This window comes from Hemibagrus wyckioides, linkage group LG03 (genome assembly GCF_019097595.1).
Source record: "Hemibagrus wyckioides isolate EC202008001 linkage group LG03, SWU_Hwy_1.0, whole genome shotgun sequence".
NCBI lineage: Eukaryota > Metazoa > Chordata > Actinopteri > Siluriformes > Bagridae > Hemibagrus > Hemibagrus wyckioides.
Window position 1 is genome coordinate 18,083,907 of NC_080712.1, and position 23,135 is coordinate 18,107,041.

The following is a 23,135-nucleotide window of genomic DNA, read 5'->3' on the forward strand; positions in this document are numbered from 1 at the left end:
ACAAGTCCATTTTCTAAGGCACATTGTAGGAAAAAGTTCATTTGAAATATAACACAAAGCTTTATTATAAAAAATGAAGTACATGCGGTCTATTTATGAGGTCTGAGTACCAAATGTTCGTTTCCTACAAGTTTTATCAAGATTGAGAACGGGATAAAATTATTAGGAATAAATAAACACTATAAAAACATGCCGTCATCTAGTGAGAAATATGATACAGAAGTAGTGTTTTATTTGAGAAAATTTCAAAAGACAAGCCTTTCAATAGACAAGATTAATAAAATGACATAATATCGTCTGGTCTAATTCATTTCTGGCTCCTGTGTTCATTTAAACAAACAGTTTCCACTTGATGGCTCCTACAACCATTACCTTCAGCTGAACCGTATCACTTAGCCAGCAGCCTGCAGAGACTTGCACCTCAACTGCCACCTCAACTCAACTCAACTCCCACCTTTTATAAGCCTTTCCCTCATCTCCTTTATATTTGTATGTGTATATCTTTGTCTTTATCTGTACGTGCAAAATAAATATGTTGATCACTCTTCCAACTGATGATGCAGAAGAGATAAGTTAACAAAAAGAACAAACAGCCTATAGAGCTGAGATGGAGTCTGAAGTTGAGCAATAATGTTTGATTTTATAGTTTGATTTAAAACAGGCTATCACTTGAGTCCCGCATCAACTAGGGGTGGATAAATCATCTTATACCAGGGGTGGATAAATCATCTTACTCAATACATAATAAACAAAAGATTCCTGCAAAAGGAAAAAAAATGCTTTATCAGGAGATAGGGATTTCCAAAATGCAACATACAGCTGTTTCAGTTCTGAATGCATGAGTGCGTCTTATATTTACAGTGTGCTCTACTTTGGCCAGTCTCCATACTGTAATGAGTATGAATTAGGAACAACTCTTTGTAGTTCTGGCTCTACTCTTCACAGATAAAAATGAGTTACTGATAAATATCCAGTGTTGGTAACTCTCTGTGGGTCACAGTTTAATCCATGAGAGGCCCCAGCATGAACGCCTATATGACTTCACTTTACGGGTTAAAACTACAAATGGTGTGGAAAGAGCTGACAGGTTAATTAATAGCATCATTGGAGAGTCTAAGGCAAGGCTAACCTAAAGATGCACACACTGTGGAGGAACCTCTGAACAAATGCTGGCCTCAGAAATTCAGGTGTTTTTGTGAGAAAGTCATGCAGATCATATGAAGAAAACAATAATTAATGATTAAAAAATCATCCATAATTGTGTAAACAATTAGTCAGTCACTAAATGGTTTATCCTTGTTATAGTCATGGGGTATCCAGAGCCCGGAACACTGGACATGACTTGGGAATACTGGATAGGATGCCTTTCTATTGCAAAGCCAAGCAGAGACACAGAACTTTAAATGTTGTATCTTGATGTGCATTACAGGCCTTTTATTTTATTGGTCTCTGCGTTATTTTGTAAAATGACAGAATCTCCTCATGCACCTTGCAATATGATTTTTTAGGACAACAGGATTTTCTTTTTTTCCAAATTTTGGAATACTAAATATCAAGAAAAAAGTATCACATCTCATTACTGCAACACTTATTCTGTGCACAACTGAAAGAGTTCTATAAAACTGACAAATTGGCAACCAGTGAAAGAACCAGTGTAGCAACATCCATAAACGAGTTCAAGTTGAGTTCATTTTAAGGATGGAAATATCACTCAGTACTTCCATGATCATGTGTTAATTCCGTTTCCCCAAATTCTTTAAACATTAACAGTCAATCTGACAAAACCGAAGACATTTCATGTTCCTTTTTTCGTTTTAATCTATGCTATTATCAAGATCTACAAACAGCATAGTTGACTGTAGCCTAGTATTAAGCCATATTTGCCATTAGTTGTGCTTTTATTTAACATTGCTGTGTCAAATCTTAAAACCCATGTGTGTTTCACTAACTTTTAACAGCATTTGTTGCACTGAATAATATGTCACTGATGGGCTTTTTTAAAGCTACATTCTTTAGTTATTCTGACAGCACAGATACTGGCATGGTTTTGTCTTACTAAATGATCCTGAATGACAAAGTCAAAATGAGGGATTATGTAAACAATTATGTAAAAGAGTGGGCGCCGCTGATTACTGTAACTGATTGAACATACACTATATTGCCAAAGGATTTGGGACATCTGCCTTTACATGCACATGAATTTAATATGGAATTGGCCCATGATTTGCAGCTATAACAGCTTCAACTCTTCTGGTAAGGTTTTCCACAAGGTTTTGAAGTGTGTTTATGGGAATTTTTGACCATTGCACTAGAAGTGCATTTGTGAGGTCAGGCACTGATGTTGGACGAGAAGGTCTGGCTCACAGTCTCCACTCTAATTCATCCCAAAGGTGTTCTATCGGGTTGAGGTCAGGACTCTGTGCAGGCCGGTCAAGTTCCTCCAGACCAAACTCACTCTTCCATGTCTTTCTGGACCTTTCTTTGTGCACTGGTGTGCAGTCATGTTGGAACAGGAAGGGGTCATCCCCAAACTGCTCCAACAAAGTTGGAAACATGAAATTGTCCAAAATGTCTTGGTATACTGAAGCATTAAGAGTTGCTTTCACTGGAACTAAGGGGTCAAGCCCACCCCCTGAAAAACAACACCTGAATTCAATGATTTGGAGGGGTGTCCCAAAACCTTTGGCAATATAAGCGTACAACAGCTTCAAAAGAGCACAGCAGGACATTACTGCCATCTAGTGGTGGTTTATACCTGAAAGCATCGTCAGGCAGTTCATCTTCAATGAACAGTGAACATACACTATATTGCCAAAAGTATTCACTCACCTGCCTTGACTCGCATATGAACTTAAGTGACATCCCATTCCTAATCCATAGAGTTCAATATGACGTCGGGCCACCCTTTGCAGCTATAACAGCTTCAACTCTTCTGGGAAGGCTGTCCACAAGGTTTAGGAGTGTGTTTATGGGAATTTTTGACCATTCTTCCAGAAGCGCATTTGTGAGGTCACACACTGATGTTGGACGAGAAGGCCTGGCTCTCAGTCTCCGCTCTAATTCATCCCAAAGGTGTTCTATCGGGTTGAGGTCAGGACTCTGTGCAGGCCAGTCAAGTTCATCCACACCAGACTCTGTCATCCATGTCTTTATGGACCTTGCTTTGTGCACTGGTGCACAGTCATGTTGGAAGAGGAAGGGGCCAGCTCCAAACTGTTCCCACAAAGTTGGGAGCATGGAATTGTCCAAAATGTCTTGGTATGCTGAAGCATTCAGAGTTCCTTTCACTGGAACTAAGGGGCCAAGCCCAGCTCCTGAAAAACAACCCCACACCATAATCCCCCCTCCACCAAACTTTACACAATGCATTCAGACAAGTACCGTTCTCCTGGCAACCACCAAACCCAGACTCGTCCATCAGATTGGCAGATGGAGAAGCACGATTCGTCACTCCAGAGAACGCGTCTCCACTGCTCTAGAGTCCAGTGGCGGCGTGCTTTACACCACTGCTTGGCTTGGCTTGGATGCAGCTGCTCGGCCATGGAAACCCATTCCATGAAGCTCTCTGCGCACTGTTCTTGAGCTAATCTGAAGGCCACATGAAGTTTGGAGGTCTGTAGCGATTGACTCTGCAGAAAGTTGGGGATCTCTTCACACTATGCGCCTCAGCATCCGCTGACCCCGCTCCGTCAGTTTACGTGGCCTACCACTTCGTGGCTGAGTTGCTGTCGTTCCCAAACACTTCCACATTCTTATAATACAGCTGACAGTTGACTGTGGAATATTTAGGAGCGAGGAAATTTCACGACTGGATTTGTTGCACAGGTGGCATCCTATCATAGTTCCACGCTGGAATTCACTGAGCTCCTGAGAGCGACCCATTCTTTCACAAATGTTTGTAAAAACAGTCTGCATGCTTAGGTGCTTGATTTTATACACCTGTGGCCATGGAAGTGATTGGAACACCTGATTCTGATTATTTGGATGGGTGAGCGAATACTTTTGGCAATATAGTGTATGACTGCATATATATATATATATATATATATATATATATATATATATATATATATATATATATATATATATATATATATATAATAAAAGAGCTGGAATTCCCATCTTTATTTTTTTTTTTCGCACATGCAACTTTATTACATGGTGAACGTAATAAATGAGCAAAGGAGTATTTGCGCGTTAATGTACCGTATTTTTGAGCTTGGTCCCTCTAGTGGAAAGAATAAAAATAAAAACAAACAAACTAGGTAATAAGTAAACATTAATGAGCTGCAGTGATATTTACAGCATTGTTCCAAATGGGGTATTTTTTTGGGTAATATATCTCATACTCGGTCTGTTTTATTTTTCAGTATCCGTGTTTCAGCTAATGGGGAAAAAAAATGCTGTTTAAAAAGAGACTTTTACTTTGAAACTTGGCCAGTCCTGGAATTTGGTGAGCTGCTGTTTCGCCCTTCACGAGCTCTTACGTGGTTAATTGTGTAACTAGCATGTGTTATGAGTAGTACACTTAGGAAGAAAGCGAATTTCAATGGATGTAACTGTACACGAATAAATTTTTGAACAGAAACAGATCGTTCTGAAGGTTTGTTCTTACTTAGATATCATTTTTCCATCGATGACTTGATAGAGAAAGAGCGTATAGCAAAGAATTATGTCTGAACATCATCTGTTCCTCCGCTAGCTAACAATAACAATCCCGGTGGCTAACAGACAATAGGCCACTCAGAACTGGACACCTGCTGTTAAAGTTAGTCTAAACCTGGTTTTGTCTTATTGTAATCAACAAACAGTTAAAGCTTGGGTATTTTATTTGGTTAGTTTAGAACATGAGCAGCTTTTACACAACCAAACGCACACTCCTGCTAGTAGTGGGCAGTCTGCTTATGTACTCTTAGCCATTAAAAGTTTGACACCTGTCTCTGTGTATTTCCTGCGTGTTCACATTGAGACAGCCTTCATGTTGTATCTCTGTAAATTCTCATGTTCCCATCCCCGTTTCCAGCTACATTAATATGCCTATAGACAATAATGAGGACTCAGACTGCCCTGCATTGTCCAGTCCAGTGAGTGCTCTAACACCAGGAGGGAAAGAGGACAATGGGTCCAGCAGGGTATCGAGTGGCCTCTCCATCCCGGAGAGCAGTCAGGAAGAGCCAGCTGCTGCAGCCTGCCCTAGTAATGCTGGACCAGAAAACTCCAGGAAATCACAGCTCCTGCTCCAGATCAACCGTCAGGAGATCCAGGCGGTGGCTCAGAATGATCAAGCAGCCGAGCTCCAGGGTTTGGGAGTGGACGTGTATGATCAGGATGTTTTGGAGCAAGGAGTACTTCAGCAGGTGGACCGAGCCTTCCAGGAGGCCAAACAGGCCACAGCGAGGGCTGATGCGGAGAAAGAATATGAATCGGTTCTGGATGATGTCAGGTACAGACAATCTCAGAGAGCTGCCAGTGAGTTACTGTCCACCATGTAGTCATTTATGCTTTCCAAGGTACCAGGTTTGATCCTAACTGTATTCCCATCTCACATTCGTTGTTCCTAGGATAGGCAATGGATCCATCGAGACCAGGATAAATCGAAGGGATAATTGAAAAATGAGAAAAAGCATAACACAGTATAAAAGGTGCCTTCACCTTTCAGATGGCCTTTTTAAAATACATTAAATAGACAGAAAGAAAGAGAGTCTTTTTGTATTCACACTGTCTTCAGCCTTAGATCTTGCACATAGGAGACTTGCTGATACCTTTCACCATCATTTCTTTTCTTTTTTTTTTTCTAAACACATTAATGTTTTTATGAGTGGTTACTGCAGGGTTCTTTATACAAGGCTCACTCCGAATATTGAGGAGAGCCACCACACAACTGCTCACACCACCATTTTTTTTAAACATCTTTTCTCAGATGTACCATCACATTAGCAATGTGAAGGAAATCTTCTGTATCGAAAAGGTTATAGAAACATTCAAAAACATTACATCGCTCAACAAATGAACCACCTCCTTCATTTCAAGTCCATTTCAATTGGCTGAAGTGAGGAAAACGTACTTAAGAGAATGGAATTTTTGAAGGAGAAAAAAAACATCATACTTAGTCAATGGATGGACCTGACCTTCTGTGACCTCTTAATAATTTTAAGTTAATTCCCAAAGCTTTCTTCTCCTACAGACCAAATATTATGTTTTGTATTGCATCTTATTAGGTCATGCACAAGTGCTCTAAAACACATCAACAAGATATTAGAGCAGCTTACTCCTTATGCCGCCTCCAGCAAGGACATCAGCCGGAAAATCGACTCTGTCAAAAGGCAAAAAGAAAACAAGGTAATTAATTTTTTAGCATTTTTCGCAAAAGATGTGACCCTGAGTAATCTATCACACTATGACATTCTAGGTTCAGCGATGGTAAAATATATCTCTATATAATATATATATATCTGTATCAGCATGACGGTAAGTTGTGGAATCATTTTTATCATTTATAGGAGAAGCAGTTAAAAAAGATCCGAGCCAAGCAGAGACGTTTACAGGCCTTTCTGAGTGGAGAGGATATTCAGAAGATCGAGGCAGAGTTATTGACTGAAGATGACACAGGTGAGAATGAAATACCGCCTTGTTTATACAGTTGGATGTCACCCAGTGCTTATCAGGGTAGCATTAAGGTACATTATGGCATTGTTAATGCAGTGCTTAGCTTTGTCCCAGTGGGTTAACTCCTGTAAACTCCTGCTGCCAGGTCCTGAGAGTTAAATATTGAACAACATGCTCACAATAAATGTCATATATATATGAAGTAGTGACCTTGGCCAGTATGTGTAAAGCAACCCGGACTGAAACCTTGTGAATTTTTATAAATCATAATGTTTATTCCTACACCTTGCTTTAAGAATGGGAGCAATGTGCAAAAATTCTTAAACCTTAAAAATGAGCGAGTATTTCGGAGTGCTTCAGAGTTGTGAACTTTAGCGAAAGGTGGCAGCAGTGAGACAGAAAAGACATGCACACAATCACTACAACTCTACTGTCGCTGAGAAATCCAAGACTCATAAATATGGTCCATGTTGATTATGAAGTTATAAGTTATTTTTTTCCACCAGTTTTGATTTCTAATCAAATACACTGCATGTTTGCATTTCTTGAGAGACAAGCAGTTCACACTCGCTACATCTGGCTACTCTGGTAAATATAAAAAAGCACACATTTCAGTTCAGTTTTAAGTGATTTGGCTCCTAAGCAAAATTATCCTGCATTCACTTACACCTAACCTCAGTATTAGCAGTATCATTTCATTTTATGAGGAGTGCTGAGCTGTCACAGTAACAGTAATAACCAGTCACAGACTGAGAAATTTCAGCTAATGAGGCTTCTTCTGTCTGTAGCAAAACCAATGCTGATATGCAATTTATGTTTTTTTATGCAGGGATAATTATTTGTCTGAGACATTTTATGCCCTTTTTTAATGCTTAGAGCTATGACCAACATTTTGTTGCTTATGCTTACATGCTGCATAAAGATACAACATGCAAAGCATTAATATCTGATTTATTTGTCACATGCATGGTTTTATACAATATATGGCTAGCAGTGAAATGAAAACCTGGCCAACTTCTCCTACTGCATTAAAAAAAAGAAATAAATGAAAAATAAGACATAAGTAGAAAGAAAGCTAAGTACACTGATCAGGCATAACATTATGAGCAGTGAGAGGTGAAGTGAATAACACTGATTATCTCCTCATCATGGCACCTGTTAGTGGGTGGGATATATTAGGCAGCAAGTGAACATTTTGTCCTCAAAGTTGATGTGTTAGAAGCAGGAAAAATGGACAAGTGTAAGGATTTGAGCGAGTTTGACAAGGGTCAGATCGTGATGACTAGACGACTGGATCAGAGCATCTCCAAAACTGCAGCTCTTGTGGGGTGTTCCTGGTCTGCAGTGGTCAGTATCTATCAAAAGTGGTCCATGGAAGGAACAGTGGTGAGCCGTGATGCACGTGGGGAGTGAAGGCTGACCCGTGTGATCCAATCCAACAGACAAGCTACTGTTGATCAGATTGCTGAAGAAGTTAATGCTGGTTCTGAAAGAAAGGTGTCGGAATACACAGTGCATGATGGGTCAGGGCTGTTTTGGCAGCAAAAGCTGGACCAACACCAATATTAGGCAGGTGGTCATAATGTTATACCTGATCTGTGTATAGCGCAAAAAGAGTATGTATACAGTAGAACTGAAAACAAAAAAGTAATGTATATGTCATATGTACAGAAATGTGCAAAAAATATGAATCTACAAAATATGCAGCAATGCTTTGCGTAGTAACAAAACAAGGTGCAGTGTGCAGGATGACAAGAAAGTTTCAACTCGGATTAAAACATTTTTCAGACTTATGTCGACTTCCTAGAGAGTTTTTTAAAGAGTCATTTTCACAAACTTTATACCTCCTGCCCTGGTTTACTTACATGGGTAGATTTTTAGTAGATTTTGAGACAGGATGCAGGGAGAGAAGTTAGTGGTGATTTTTGTAACAGAAAGTTTGTACTATTCTATATGCAGCATTTCCTTTTGCAGGATGAGGGGCCCATTTTCACTTAACTGATAATAGACTAAAGTGTTTAGGCTGTTTAGACTTCATGGTCAGTACATTGGCATTTGATTTGAAAGCTTATAGAAAGGCCACACCATTTTAGCTATGCATATAAAACCTATTAGAGAGTGATACATATGTAGAGCTGCAACCTTGACATTCCTTCATTTACAATGCCAATGATACAATACTAAAGTTTCTTCCTTTCTACTTTTCACTTTCCTTTTGTTAAAAACAGTTGGAAGAACAATAAACTGATGCACTAACATTGTTCAAGTAGAAGATAGGGGCACCTTACCCTGAATTTTTATTAACTGTGTGTTTTGTTGTTTGTTTGTGTGTGTGTGTGTCAGAGGCAGGCCCATCCACTCAGGGCAGCATGCTCATGCCTGCTCAGGAGACGGAGTGGGAAGAGCTCATCCGCACAGGTCAGATGACCCCTTTTGGCACACGCATCCCTCAAAAGCAAGAGAAGAAGGAACCACGCAAGTTGATGCTTAGCGAAAACTCTGGCTTTGACCAGTACCTCGCCGACCAAGCTAAAATGGCAGAGAGCAGAAAGAAACCTACCCCAAAGAAGAAGGGGAAGGTGTCCAGGAGTTCTGCAGAAGTCCAAAAAAACAAGCCGTCTTCCAAGCAGGAAAAGAAACTGCAGAAACGGATGCAGAAACTCCAAAGGACTGCCCTAAAGGCTCACCCCAAAGCAAGGCCCAAAACTGAGAAAGAATTTCCCCAGACCAGACGGAAGAGCTACAGGGACGATGGCTCGGACAGCGAGGGCTCTGAGTATGTGCCTAGTGATGAGCTTATGGATCCTGAGGAACCAGAGCGAGATGATGAGTTCTGGCAGGATGAAAAGGAAGAGTATGAACTTAAACCTTATAAGAAGAAGAAGGAAACTAAAACGAAGAAGTCAAAAAAAGAGGATGAGAGCGATGAATACCTTCCCAGCTGTTCTGAGGACGAGGACACTGATAAAAAAGTCAAGGTGAAGAAATATAAAGATGACGGGGATATTGAATACTACAGGAAAAGAATTAGGTAAGGCCAAATTTGCCTGGTCTGTGCTAATATTTTAGAAAGTTCATTGTCACAAACAAAAATATTTAGTTAATGATTCGTGTGACCATCATTTGCTTATTATGAGTGCAGGAATTGATAATCTGGCAGCTGTTCCTCAACTAAAAATCCATTCATTGTCTTCTTATTATAATATGCATGTATTTATTCCACAATGTGAAAATAGATGGTACCAAACATAACAAGATTTCAAATTCATATTTATAGTAAGAAATTGAGTTGGCACAGTGACTGTTTTCTGTACTTTTTGCACTGTGATTTGGAAATGAATGCAGATACACACTGGCGGTTTGTTGGCTCTACAGTGTGGAGTGAAGGAGGAAGGGGGGAAAAAAACGTAATTAACTGAACCAATGCTTAGTCTTGACTTAATTACAAGTCTTGCAGTCTCGGAAGCCCCAGATAAAGGGAGCAGTTTCATTGTGGAGTGACAGGGCCAGGTCCAAATGAAGATGGATTTTTTTTTTCCCTTTCACTCCTTTCTCCACACCTTTCTTGGGGAGCTCAAACTCCTAATTGTCTGTATCAATCTTAATTTGCTTCGATGATGACACTGCCACTAACTGCCGTATCCCTGCAGCCAGAAGTGGTTCAATTAAAGCTGCCCGGAAAGAATGATGGCTAGGGAGCTAACTAAGGCAGCACTGTGGCCTTTCTCTCTCTCTCTTTCATTCTCTCTCTCTGTCTGTCTCTCTCTCTCTCTCTCACTGTTTCTCTCTCTCTCTTTCTCTCTCGCTCTCTCACTCAGACTAGGAAATTAAAACTACCTGCCCATACAGTACTTCACCATGTTAAACCAAGTTTCCCAGAGGTGGCTAAATAAACAATGCTTGCCGAGTCAAATTAAGAATGCGAGCAGTCGAATCGTTTCAGTTGTGTCAGACTCATTTGGCTAATCAAAACCTAGATTGGACATTATGTCAAATCAGCATGAGAGCTATTTTCGGTAATGCAGTGACTGTCCTCCTGCAGGAATTGGAAGAGGCAGAGACTCCAAGAGAAAGAGCAGAAGAGGCAAGCAGAAGAGGACGAGTCTGAAGAGAGTGATGCAGAGTTTGATGAAGGTTTTAAGATGCCAGGATTTCTCTGGAAGAAACTCTTCAAGTGAGGAAATGGGAGCTACACTTAAAAACATGAAATGCAATCACTTTATGATTTATTTTATTCTTTATATGCTGACTTGTATTTGCTTTTGGCAGTAGTCAGACCATCAGCTTTTCAGAGCCATGATTGATTTTTTTTTTTTATTATTAAAATTACTTATTTATTTGAAAGAATTATGTGCAAGCTCTGTAAAGTAAACTAGTTCATGGAAAGCAGCATCTCTAGTACATAGATTTATGGTTGTGTATGTTTAGAGTTTAGGCTTACAACAGGAAGCCTCTGTTATTGTATTGTGTTTTACAACAAATCAATTGGGCAACACTTACAGGCCATTTATTTAAAATCAATAGAGATAATGGCCCTATGATTAATTGATCAGGTGCAGTGTTTGTGTTGTGCTGGCCTGGCATTTTGTCCTACATGCATGCTTTTGTTGTCCAGGTATCAGCAGACAGGTGTCAGGTGGATGTGGGAACTGCACTGCCAGCAAGCAGGAGGCATTCTGGGAGATGAGATGGGCCTTGGCAAGACCATCCAAGTAATAGCTTTCCTGGCAGGCCTGAGCTACAGCAAGTTAAAGACACGCGGCTCCAATTACAGGCAAGAGACCCCACGTGTCCAAACCCCTTAAATGCTCCTGTGGTCTCTCTCTCGCTCTCTCTCTCCTTCTCTGTCCCACCCACCCACACACGTTCTGGCCAGAATAGTCACACTTAAAACCTAGGAAAATAATTGAATTATTTGTAACTCTGTAATCCTAACTCTCAAATGTCTATTCTCCCAGGCTTTCTTTTTAAAGCTTATACAAACGTGCAAAATCTTATGCCACGCCCACTCTCACCCCATCCCTCCAGACTGGAAAGTCTTGATTGCAATGAATATTTCAGCAGCTGGATTGCTGGTGGAGAGAGGTTTGGTGTGAATTATTAAAGACGTTTCAATTATGATATCCCTCTAATTCTCTTAGTGGCGACATCAAAGGAAGAACAAGAACGTGAAATGAGAGCAAGTGTAGGGGAGGGGCAGGGAGGGAAATTAAACATGAAACACATAATTAAATACGTTTAAAGCAGTGCCTTTTTGTTTTTCAGTGCCGTGTTTGCTTAGGGTGGGGGCCTCCTTCCTGGTCAATACTACTATGTCTGGCGTCGTCCATCCGCAAATTGATTGTTTTGCAAACTCAATTACGGCTCAATATCAATGGCTGCCGTGATCCGGAATATCATATCATATGCTATAAGGCTCCTAGAGCCATTTAGTGCATTTTGTCGATTCATCTCCATTGGCGAACGCACAAAGGGAACATTATGTTGCCCTAGCTTCAGCTCAGAGTTCATGACCTCCTCATTTAGTTTAAATGTGTTGCAGAGTGACATACCATTTTCTCACCATTTTTTCTTAGCATTGCTGGGAAATGTAGGCCTCTCAGGATTTTTTTTGTTTGTTGGTTTAGCCTTTGAATAAGAGTCTCACCTATATTCAGAAACTTCATTTAATTCATGCTCTCAATCAACTGCTAAGGTGTGTTCATTTAATCAGTTATTGTTGATGTATGCAGTGTTATAGTGTCTACATATTAAATTACATGACATAATTCATTTTGTACCTCTTGTAATTTTCATACCATTCTAGTCATCTGTAGCATTTTTATTACAATTTCCATAACCACAAAAAGGACGTCTCTGTTTTATTGTAAATATTTCTGATGGGTTTATCATTATATGTGCAGGTATGCTGGATTGGGACCCACAGTCATTGTATGCCCAGCCACAGTCATGCACCAGTGGGTGAAGGAGTTCCATACCTGGTGGCCTCCATTCCGTGTGGCGGTTCTCCATGAAACGGGTTCTTTTAATAATAAGAAGGTACATCTTAATGTGTTATTCAGAACGCTAGCTATGACGTCCATGTGTAGGTCTGAGCCAATTTTAAAAAATCTTTGCTAGATCCAAGTTGTCAGAGATGACCATCGGGTTGCTGATGTCAGGATGATTTTTTTTTTTCCCTAAGTTTAAAAAGGCTGACGTTGTGGCACATAATGTTGTGATGATGTGGCACAACAGCCTCATAAATAGACATGACAGGGATTGCAATTTGGGTTACATGCCATTTTTAGAGTTATAGTTATATCAATTTAATTTCTTAAGTAATAATCTAGTTCGGATTGAATTCACGCCTTACTTTTTATTTTTGTATTTTTCACTAGCTAGCATTGCCCTATCACATGACCATTACCAAACAGGTTGGGTGAAGGCTAACACGTGGCTTCTCCAGACACTGTATCTTTTCAATACATTCAGAGGCAGCTGAACACACTCTGCACATTTACTCCCAGACACCCAGAATTAGCTAGTGTTGCTCTGATTGACAGGAGAGAAAGTAATGCCATCCATCCCACCCAGAGACCACAGCCAATTTTGCTCTCATGGCTCCTGGCCATAGATGCCTGTGGCATTGTTGTAATGATGGACCAACCAATTATCTGTTGCGCCAGACAAGAGCCCGTATTCTGTCTTACTTGTAAGTCATTTTGGATAAACACAACTGTGGAAGGAATATATGTAAATGTATTTTGAGTAATATAAACCCCAAATAGTGTTTTTTGTAAAGGGTTTGGTTATTTTAATAACAATGTAATATCGACTCTCACTTATAAGAGGGTATGCTTTGCTCTTATGCTCTTATGCTTTGTACTACATATAAAAAAAAAAAAGCTCTCCTGAAATGTTTATTCAGGTTTGTAAACTTTACCCACACCACACAACGGCCTAACACGACAACAAGACTGAGATGAAGCAGTACAACTTTGATTTACTGTATTTATGCCAGCATGGTATTTTTCCTTCCGTAAACAGATATCCTAGTGTGGAGTAGATCTGGCTCCAAGGAAATGTTAAATTAATTAAAGCTAAGGTAGCTGGAGCTGCTATAGGGCTGCTGTGATGTGTTTACTCTGAATGCTCTTCTCCACTCTCCCCTTCTCCCTGCCTGACACAGTGATTAATGGGGGCTGTTGCCTGGCAATCCACGCTTTGCCCTCTAGGAGGAGGATTGGTCTCAGGAGTTTGGTGGGGTGGTGAGGAGGGGTTTTAGTTCTGCTGCATTTGTGCCTAATGACAGTTTTCATGCTCAGGCTAACACTACCTCAGAACAGATGTACCTTATTAATTGGCTGCAAAGTGAAAAAGGGGAAAAACAAGGGGTTACATGGCTGCTGCGCTTTTAATTGGAATTCTCTTGAGGCTTTTGGTGTGAAGCGTGGAGGTGGACATGGACTCCAGCACTTTATAAAGAAAGGAGCCTTGTGCAAGTGACCTCCAATAATGTATGAATGTAACTGTAACTGAAAACAGCTTTCTAAGCAGTCATTATTATAGTCATCAAAGTCATACTCATAATGTTTTGTCTTGTTTTTCAGGAGAAGCTCATCCCCGAGATAGTCGCTAGTCACGGGATCCTCATTACGTCTTACTCATATGTACGCATTATGCAGGATTACATTCAGAAATACGACTGGCATTACATCATTTTGGATGAGGGCCATAAAATTAGGAACCCAAATGCAGGTGTCACTGTTGCATGCAAGCAGGTAACTGGGCCTTTATTTCATTTAGTATAAATGAAAAGACATTTTTAGTATTTGCAAGAGACATATGTACATAAGCAAACTGTATGTTGTTGCTCTGATTAAATCATTTGCTCCAGAGTCTTAGTTGTACTAAGCTGAAATATCATCTTACCTTGCATAGATATCTTATTTTACTGCCAGCCACTTCTTAATTAATTTATGTGTGCTGTAGCATTATGGATTACTGTATTAAAAAGTCCATTGGAAATTCCACATTGTTTCGATTTAGTATTGAATAAACTGAACCTAATGGTGCTTCTAGGACTAATGTATCATGAATTTTGATTGTCAAATAATTTTCTGATTAATAACTGCATAGTCATACCAACGAGGCTCCAAAAAATATTCTTAGTCCACATATTTGCTTCTACAATCGTTTTTGAAAGAATACTTCATATTATTTCATTTTGATCTGATTTCTTCCTCAGTTCCGGACCCCTCATCGGTTCATCCTCTCTGGTTCTCCCATGCAGAATAACCTGAAGGAGCTTTGGTCCCTTTTTGACTTTGTGTTTCCAGGGAAACTAGGCACGCTCCCTGTATTCATGGAGCAGTTCTCAGTGCCTATTACCATGGGGGGATATTCTAATGCCTCTCCAGTGCAGGTGAGGCCAAGCTGATGCTCACATTAAAACACTGACTCACATGATATAAACTTGAGTCTACACATATACATAGAAGCATAAACCTTAACTTAATGCTAATAAACTCATTAGCTTATACCTGTAACATGAACATCTTTTTAGTGCAAATAGATGATCAGCCTATACCAGGGTTTCAATCTGTTTCAAGGTACAAAAATTCAACAATAATTATTCTGGAGCATTAAAAGGGAATTCGTAACTCTACTGACATTACGTAATGTTTTGCCTTTGGACTGATTTTGATAGCACCCACTGGTAAATTATTATGGGTTTTTGCAAAGCTGTGTTATGTTAGATTAAATTCCATAGCCATCTATGCTATAAGCACAGACTGCTATTTCTAAACCAATAATTTTATTATGTTAGGCCTATATATATATATATATATATTTATATATATATATATATATATATATATATATTTATATATATATATATAATTAATATATATATATATATATATATATAAATATATATATTATATATAATATATATATAATTTTTTTTTTTTTTTCTTTTCTTATACACACACTTAGTAATTCTTTAACAATAGCCATTTGAATGTTATTTCCACTTTTGAGAATTTTATTTTCTCTCTTGTTTAACTCAAAATGCTTCTTTTCCGAAATATAGGAAATCATATCTTTAGTACGTTTACATAAAGTTTTGCAATATTTCATAATCACAGCTGTCAGGTTTAGAAGCCTACTATTGTTTAGCTATCGAGAATTATACTTATTTATCCAATAAAAACATTAAAAATCATAATTAAAAATTACTATAAGTAAATGTCAGTAATATATTGATAGTAATTTAGCAATTTCCTCCAAGTTCTGTATCCATATGTCAAGACTGATATTTCTACTGAGTTAATCAGCAATGAGAGGTGTACATGATGCCTGGAGCATTTTCCATAAGCTCCATTACTGTAGCATATGCTGTCCCACCCTACACATGCTCTCATTCATCTAATCGTGCTGTCCTCCCCTCAGTCGTTTCTTCTTCTCTCTCCATGGTGCTCTCTTTTGTTTTCTCGAGTGGGCTCTAATCCAGGCTTATTGTGTGCCCTGCAGTGTTGTGGGCCGACTGCTGGCTTCCTTTTGATCTGCGGATCCCTTTAAATTACTGCTAAATGGCATTTGGCCTAACACTGGATCAGGAGAACATTATTGATAAAAGCGTTTTGGCCCCCTCTGGAGTCCAGCAGCACTCTTATGAATCTTTAATGTGTCAATCTGCTGAAAGGAAGAGAGGAGGGGGCTGCTGCTGCTGACATGCCTCAGGACACACTGCTCTGCTAGCACTTCATAAAGTGTGTACTTGTTTGCCGTTATTTAAAGTGAATCTTTTCTGCATCTGAGATTAAAATATGTTCAATGAAATCTTGTAGTTAAACTTCTGTCAGTCCTTCCTTAAGGTATGATCATCAAGGTTCACCAGAAGTAAACTGCTTGTAGTATTTCAGGAAGTTGTTGATATTTTTGTTTGTTTGTCTCTTCAGGTGCAGACAGCCTATAAATGTGCCTGTGTCTTACGCGACACCATCAATCCGTACCTGCTGAGGAGGATGAAGGCTGATGTAAAGGCCAATCTCTCATTACCCGACAAAAATGAGCAGGTCTGCCTACAAACAACGCTAATGTCTTACACATGTACATATGACACCAGTCTGGCTTCAATAGTTTTTGTGTCTTTTCATATGAATAATACACATTTGCAAAAAGTTATTAAAGTCAGAATGAAAATATATATCCATATGTTTTCAGGTACTGTTCTGTAGATTAACCGAAGAACAGCGGCAAGTCTATCAGAACTTTTTGGATTCCAAGGAAGTGTATCAGATTCTGAATGGAGATATGCAAGTACGTTTTCAACTTGGCTGAAAAGTCATGTAGTCTTAAAATGGGCAAGCGTGAAAAAATGTAGGACATTTTATTGTTGGAATTTGTTTATAACTGTAGCCGTAGATAGTAAGCAACTGATTAACTATTGATAGCTTGGAGATTGATCAGTATAGACTGTCCATAGATGTAGTACTCAAATAAAGTGTTTCCAGATGGGGCTACTGTGTTCATTTACTGTTCATTTGTTTGCTGGAGTAAGAAAGCCTTATTCATTATTCACTTTACTCTATAGCAGTATGTCTGTTCCATTGCTTCACTTTCTTATGTTTGGAGAGTCAGCTTTCAAACTCCTAATTTTATTTGCAATATATATTTTCCTGTTTATTACTATACATCTGCTAATATAACCTATTTAAGGTCTTTTGTAATTTACATTCATGTAATGCACAAATGAACAGATTCAAAAATACAGTGTATAAACAATCACCAACTCCACAACTCTACTTTTATCTGTGCAACAATAAATATTTTTCCAAATAAGCTATTCATCACTGAGCTCTAAATGTGAGCGGAAGTGAATGCTGTGCAACTTTAGTGCAGTTTACAAACCCCCTTTTTGTGGTCACTGTAGTCCATTAACCCACATATATAATGCAACATTGAACACTCTGAAGTAAGAGACTTTACCCTGCTCTATGACCCTTATTAAATCAATTGAATTTATTAAAGCCTCTATGAGTAATGTTTGACATAAGGAATCTATTTCCTTATTTTTCTAGTATTTCTATAAATATGAAGCTTAATCCTGTTGTTTTCATTGTCCAGATTTTCTCTGGCTTGATAGCCTTGAGGAAGATTTGTAACCACCCAGACCTGTTCACTGGTGGACCGCGCATGCTGAGAGGAATACCTGCAGAGCAACTGACTGAAGAGGAGCACTTTGGCTACTGGAAGCGCTCGGGCAAGCTAATAGTAGTGGAGTCTCTGCTCAGGCTGTGGTTCAAACAGGGACACAGAGTCTTGCTCTTCACTCAGTCCAGACAGGTCAGTGCTTCATGCAGAGCAGGAACGAAAAAAAAATCAGTTGTTGAGAGATATGACGAGACTACTTCCTTCAGTCTTTTACAATAAATATGATAAAATATCATGAAGTAAATACTGCTTTATATAATGTGAATAGTTTTGCTGTTAAGTGCTCAATGATGATTTTAAATACATCTTTTACATTCTATTTAAAATATTTATGACTAAAATTTTATTTTTACAAATTTTATTTAAAAAAATTATTTTAAAATTTTAGTAATAAAATTTTAATATTACTTATCTTTTTTTTCGACCAACTGAAGACAACACCATTCAAACAGGATAGCTCTGATGACATTATACATTAAGTTGGTGGACTAAAAAGATTACATAATTGCAAAAAAATGTTGCCGTTATCTTTTCAAAATTCCTTTAAAATCACCCATTTAGTGTCTTCCTCTGTGGACATGCCTTTAAGTAAAAACATGCGAATAAAGCCTCTATATGATGGATAAGCTGCACTTGCCGTGTCTCAAGAAGAAGCAGCTAAAGCACCAATAAAGTTATTATGTCATTTTCCCCTCTAACAGAATTCATTATGAGCTCTTATTGCATTGTAGGGTGTCTGTCAGGACCCAGCTGTCTTTGTTCAATAGAAATGAGATTTGGCTTCAGAGAGAACCTAAAACCCACACAGTTGGTACTTCTGTACATGTAATATTAATCTCCCTTAATCCTATTAGCACTAATCCTGTTCTCAATGCTCTGTCTGAAACCATTTCTCCCACACACACAGATGCTGGAGATCCTGGAGGTGTTTGTCAGGGAAAATGGATACACCTACCTCAAAATGGATGGCACCACCACCATCGCGTCTAGGCAGCCGCTCATAACGCAGTACAATGAGGTGAGTGATTATTGATTGCTCATATGTATTGTGATATTCTATGCTTTTATTCTGTTAAATTGTATAAATATATTAACGGTGTGTCTAAAAAAAATCATTTCCTGCAGAACAAGGATATATTTATTTTCCTTTTGACGACCAAAGTTGGAGGATTAGGCATCAACCTGACTGGTGCAAACAGAGTAATTATCTATGATCCAGACTGGAACCCCAGCACAGACACTCAGGTTTGCCACAGTTGAACATGCTTGCAATGATTTGGTAAAATGTGAATATATCCACCTTTGCTGTTACAGCTGATTGAATGTTTTCGGTAGGAGCTCTGATTAAACAGAGTCTCTAGACTGTACTTATGTCTTGTCTTTAGGCCCGTGAACGTGCTTGGAGAATAGGGCAGAAACAGCAGGTGACTGTTTACAGGCTGCTCACTGCTGGGACCATTGAAGAGAAGATTTACCACAGGTTAGTTCAGTGATGTAGTTTTAAAATAAACAATGTAGTGTTTTTGTAAGACTATTGCTTTATTTCTGATGGCTCTTTTGCGTAGAAGTTGATAATTAGAATAGTTTTTTTTCGATAATAAGTTGTTAATAAGAATTGCTTTCTATTCCTCAGTGCTGCCTCTTCGCAGATGATTTAATTGACAGAAATTGAAATGGGTTGTATTAAATATCAAAGCAACATTTGCAAATTTCCCAATAAAGGCTATCCTAAATCATTGTGTGTGATTTTCTAAAAGGAGCCAATATGAGATCTCAGGCAACCTAAAATTATATTATAAATATATTAATGTATTAGTTTATGGCTGACTTGCTAATATGTTTGTACTATCAGCGGTTTTGGGTTAAAGCGGGTTAAAATCTAAACTGCTATGTTATGAGTCATTATGGAAATAGTAGAAATGTGGGTTTGCATGTGTGGTAAGAGTTATTCCTAAAAATCTAATCTTTCTTGTCTAATTCCATAGGCAAATCTTCAAGCAGTTTCTCACAAATCGAGTACTCAAGGATCCAAAACAGCGCCGTTTTTTCAAGTCTAATGACATTTACGAGCTCTTCACACTTAGCAATCCTGACGGCTCCCAGGGAACTGAGACCAGTGCAATTTTTGCAGGTATTAATGAAATGATGAAAAGGCATGAGATGATTTCTCTATCAAGACTTGAACGTAGCATGTTTTGGAAACAACTGAAAACTGTAAATTAGAGATTTTATTTATTATACTTCTTAGATTGTAATATTTATTAGATTAGCACTTAATTTCTTATTGTATTGCTTACTCATCATCCTTTATCATATTTTTGAAAATAAAAATGTACCAAATTAAGCACGTTTGTAAACCAAACATTCATTTCATAAAATGACCACAACATGGTTCTGCAACTACTCTTTTTAGGCACTGGCTCAGATGTACAGATTCCAAAGAGACGCAAGGCACCTCATCCTTCACCATCAAACCTGCAACAAATGTCATCAAAGCCAGAGAAATCCCAGCCGTCTTCACTGTGTAAAGAAAATGCTTCGTCTGAGCCTTTTAACAGAAGCACACCAACTCTCAATGGCCTATCCAGCAATAATGCCAACAAGGAAAGTGACTCTTTAGATGTTACATCCACATCAAACTCCAACACTCCTCAGAAACACAGGGACAAGAAAAAGCACTGTGATGTGACAGAGGCAACGAGTCAGCCCACAGATGAACATAAACATAAGCATAAAAAGCGTAAACACAAAGAAGATGCCCGGTTTGAGGGTCATCGAATCTCTCACCTGGTGAAAAAGAGGAGATACAAAAAAGAAGACAGCGAGGATCAGAAAGAGACAAAAGATGAGCAGAAGAACGATGACTATGTTCTCGCCAAACTCTTCAAGAAGTCTGGGATCCACAGTGTTATGAAGCATGACACAATCATGGAGGCATCAAACCCAGACTATGTCCTGGTGGAAGCTGAGGCCAACCGGGTTGCTAAAGATGCACTTAAAGCTCTGAAAGTGTCCAGACAGCACTGCAGGCTGCCATTCAGAGGATCTGCACCAGCAACACCAGCCCCTGTCAGGTAAGCTAAGTAAAGCCTCTGTTGCCTCTATCATGTACCTCTTTATTTGTATACACAACTTTCCACAACTGCTCCTGGAGTACTACCTGATCTGTACGTTTTAATGTTTTCTCTGTTGTTCCCTGCTCTTATTATTAAACTTCAACTCTTAATGAGCTGTTTAAGTCGGTTTCTTCTGGGAAAACATTTACCCTAAGCTGAATATCATATATTTAAACCATTTTTCTGTTTTAGGAAAAGATTTGGACAGAAGAAGAACTCTCTTCTCAACAAGTCCTTGAATACAACACAAAAAACAGGAGAGAAATGCAAGGTAAAAATTGTCTTGTGTACACTGTAAGTGTTTTTAATGATTTAATATAGATAAATCTAAATATTTGGTTGTCTGTTTAGGATGCAGAGGTGATAAAGAAAGTAGGCATCAAGAAAGCAGTATCTTCTGCCCACTTCAGTGGTGAGGGAGTGGATGAAGAAGCGCTTTCTAGCTCCCTCTCCTCCTCCTCACTCTTAGCCAGAATGAAGGCCAGGAATCATGTAAGCTTACCTCAGAGCCAAGATGAAGAAGAAGATGATAATGAGCAAAGAGCACAGTCTTCCACTCCACATGCTTCCCCTACTGAGCACGATGAGCTACTGGTGGATTTGAGGAACTTTGTGGCTTTCCAGGCTCAGGTTGATGGCCAAGCCAGCACTCAGGAGATCTTGGAGTATTTCACGCCGAGATTGACCTCCACACAGACTCCAGTGTTCAGAGAATTGCTTAGGAATATCTGTGACTTCCATAGGCTTCCAGGAAAAGAGGGGATGTGGAAACTCAAAGCTGAGTTCAGATGAAATGAAGAGAATATGTACTGTATACTGTTTATAGATTTTATAAATTTCCGAATCCTTACCATATGTGGTACGAGTCTGCACTGGAATAAATTAAGTCATTTTTCATGGTTAATGTATATTATTGTGGTCATGTAGCATGTTGTTCAATAACATGCAATTGATATAAAATACCTTGTTATAAATTTCATTTAAATCATTTTGTACTTTATTTTTGCAATATACTTGACAGGATTTTGTTTATTTTTTCTGCACTTTTTTCGTTTGTTAAACCTGAGATTTACTTGATAATGTGCTCTGTATAACTGACAATGAACACTTGTCATTCAGGGAGTTAAACATGGGCTACAAATGTGACTGTATTAAACTTTCTGTTTTGTTTTTGTCAACTGTAAAAACTTTATTGGGTAATGTCAATCTTTTTTTTGGGCACAGTGTTGTTTCTGTTTTGTGTAGATATATACAAATTAGTTTGAACCCATTTTAGTGCTGCATTTCAATGTATTTATATAGAACAGAATTCTGTGATTGTAGTTAGATGGTTTCAACAGTAAGGTATAATGTTAAACTATATTAATACCAGCCAAATGGGTCCAAATATTTTGTTGTGTCTGAATTATTTGATTATTTTTTCCATAATTCAGTGTTGGGGAAAGATCCTCCATATACATATTTCTCATATTATGCACATACAGCCATGGAATAAAAAGGTTATTATGGTGTAGCTGAGATTATTTTTAATTGCCTCCTTACTGTTGCTCAGGTTAATTCATTGGTTTAATTGCTGAAGTGGCATTTTGTTATACAGGCAATTTCTGTATTTTTCCTCCTCCTAGAGAGATGGAACATATACCTGCTTTTCAGTGATATCTACTTTGGTAACTAAATATAAAATTACACATAATTAGCCTAGATTGCTTTTGGATTTATGTTCTCTTTTAAACTGCATGAGTCAATAAGAGCACAGTGTGGCTTCAGGTCCCGCTGACCGTGGTGCTGAAATTCCACTCACACTTCACTCTGCGCATGTGCCTTCCACCACGCTCCTAAATGTTCTAAATGCTAATTGATATAAATGCATTATTTCTTTTATTTGTTATTGGGTGTAATGAAAACTTCATCTCATTTTTTTGTGGGAAAAATAAAACTTTTAAAAGACGACCATCTCCCCCAAATTATTTGGATTGTTAGACAATTGAAATTGCGGATATACCCATCAAAATATTTAGAATTAAATGAAGGGCAACGTTGTATAGCGTTAAAAGTTATAATCGTTATATTAATGATTTAAATAAAAATTGAGAAATAAACCAAAGCTATGTGTTAATAGCGCACTAGGGCTTTTGCTGTGCATATTGAAAGTCGGGTTCCACTTATAAATTTAAAATAGGAACCATTAAAATGATAAGTGGAATATGGTTA

The 23,135-nt window shown here is 38.5% G+C and overlaps 1 protein-coding gene across 4 annotated transcripts; it reads left to right on the forward strand.

The window, feature by feature from the left end:
* Window positions 1-4,449: 4,449 nt before the first annotated feature.
* ercc6 (excision repair cross-complementation group 6) lies at window positions 4,450-22,872 on the forward strand. 4 transcript variants are annotated; one of them, XM_058386260.1, is made up of 20 exons: window positions 4,450-4,603; window positions 5,024-5,443; window positions 6,219-6,339; window positions 6,501-6,609; window positions 8,950-9,637; window positions 10,649-10,780; window positions 11,222-11,380; window positions 12,510-12,645; window positions 14,199-14,369; window positions 14,837-15,013; window positions 16,554-16,670; window positions 16,819-16,914; window positions 17,722-17,940; window positions 18,716-18,826; window positions 18,934-19,053; window positions 19,194-19,288; window positions 19,794-19,939; window positions 20,222-20,882; window positions 21,117-21,195; window positions 21,276-22,872. In XM_058386260.1, exons 2-20 carry the CDS (start codon window positions 5,034-5,036, stop codon window positions 21,714-21,716), a joined length of 4,188 nt encoding a protein of 1,395 aa, XP_058242243.1. In that variant the 5' UTR covers window positions 4,450-4,603; window positions 5,024-5,033; the 3' UTR covers window positions 21,717-22,872. The 4 variants fall into 4 exon arrangements, with proteins under 4 accessions (XP_058242243.1, XP_058242244.1, XP_058242245.1 ...); XM_058386261.1 differs by having other exon boundaries at window positions 8,956-9,637; XM_058386262.1 differs by lacking the exon at window positions 4,450-4,603 and adding an exon at window positions 5,562-5,642 and having other exon boundaries at window positions 5,359-5,469.
* Window positions 22,873-23,135: the final 263 nt, after the last annotated feature.

Excerpts from the sequence above, each read along its gene's own strand:
- ercc6 (XM_058386260.1), top strand. The coding sequence starts at position 5,034 with ATGCCTATAGACAATAATGAGGACTCAGACTGCCCTGCATTGTCCAGT. Across the intron at positions 6,340-6,500 it reads AAAGGCAAAAAGAAAACAAG|GAGAAGCAGTTAAAAAAGAT; the intron begins GTAATTAATTTT and ends TATCATTTATAG. Across the intron at positions 10,781-11,221 it reads CTCTGGAAGAAACTCTTCAA|GTATCAGCAGACAGGTGTCA; the intron begins GTGAGGAAATGG and ends TTTGTTGTCCAG.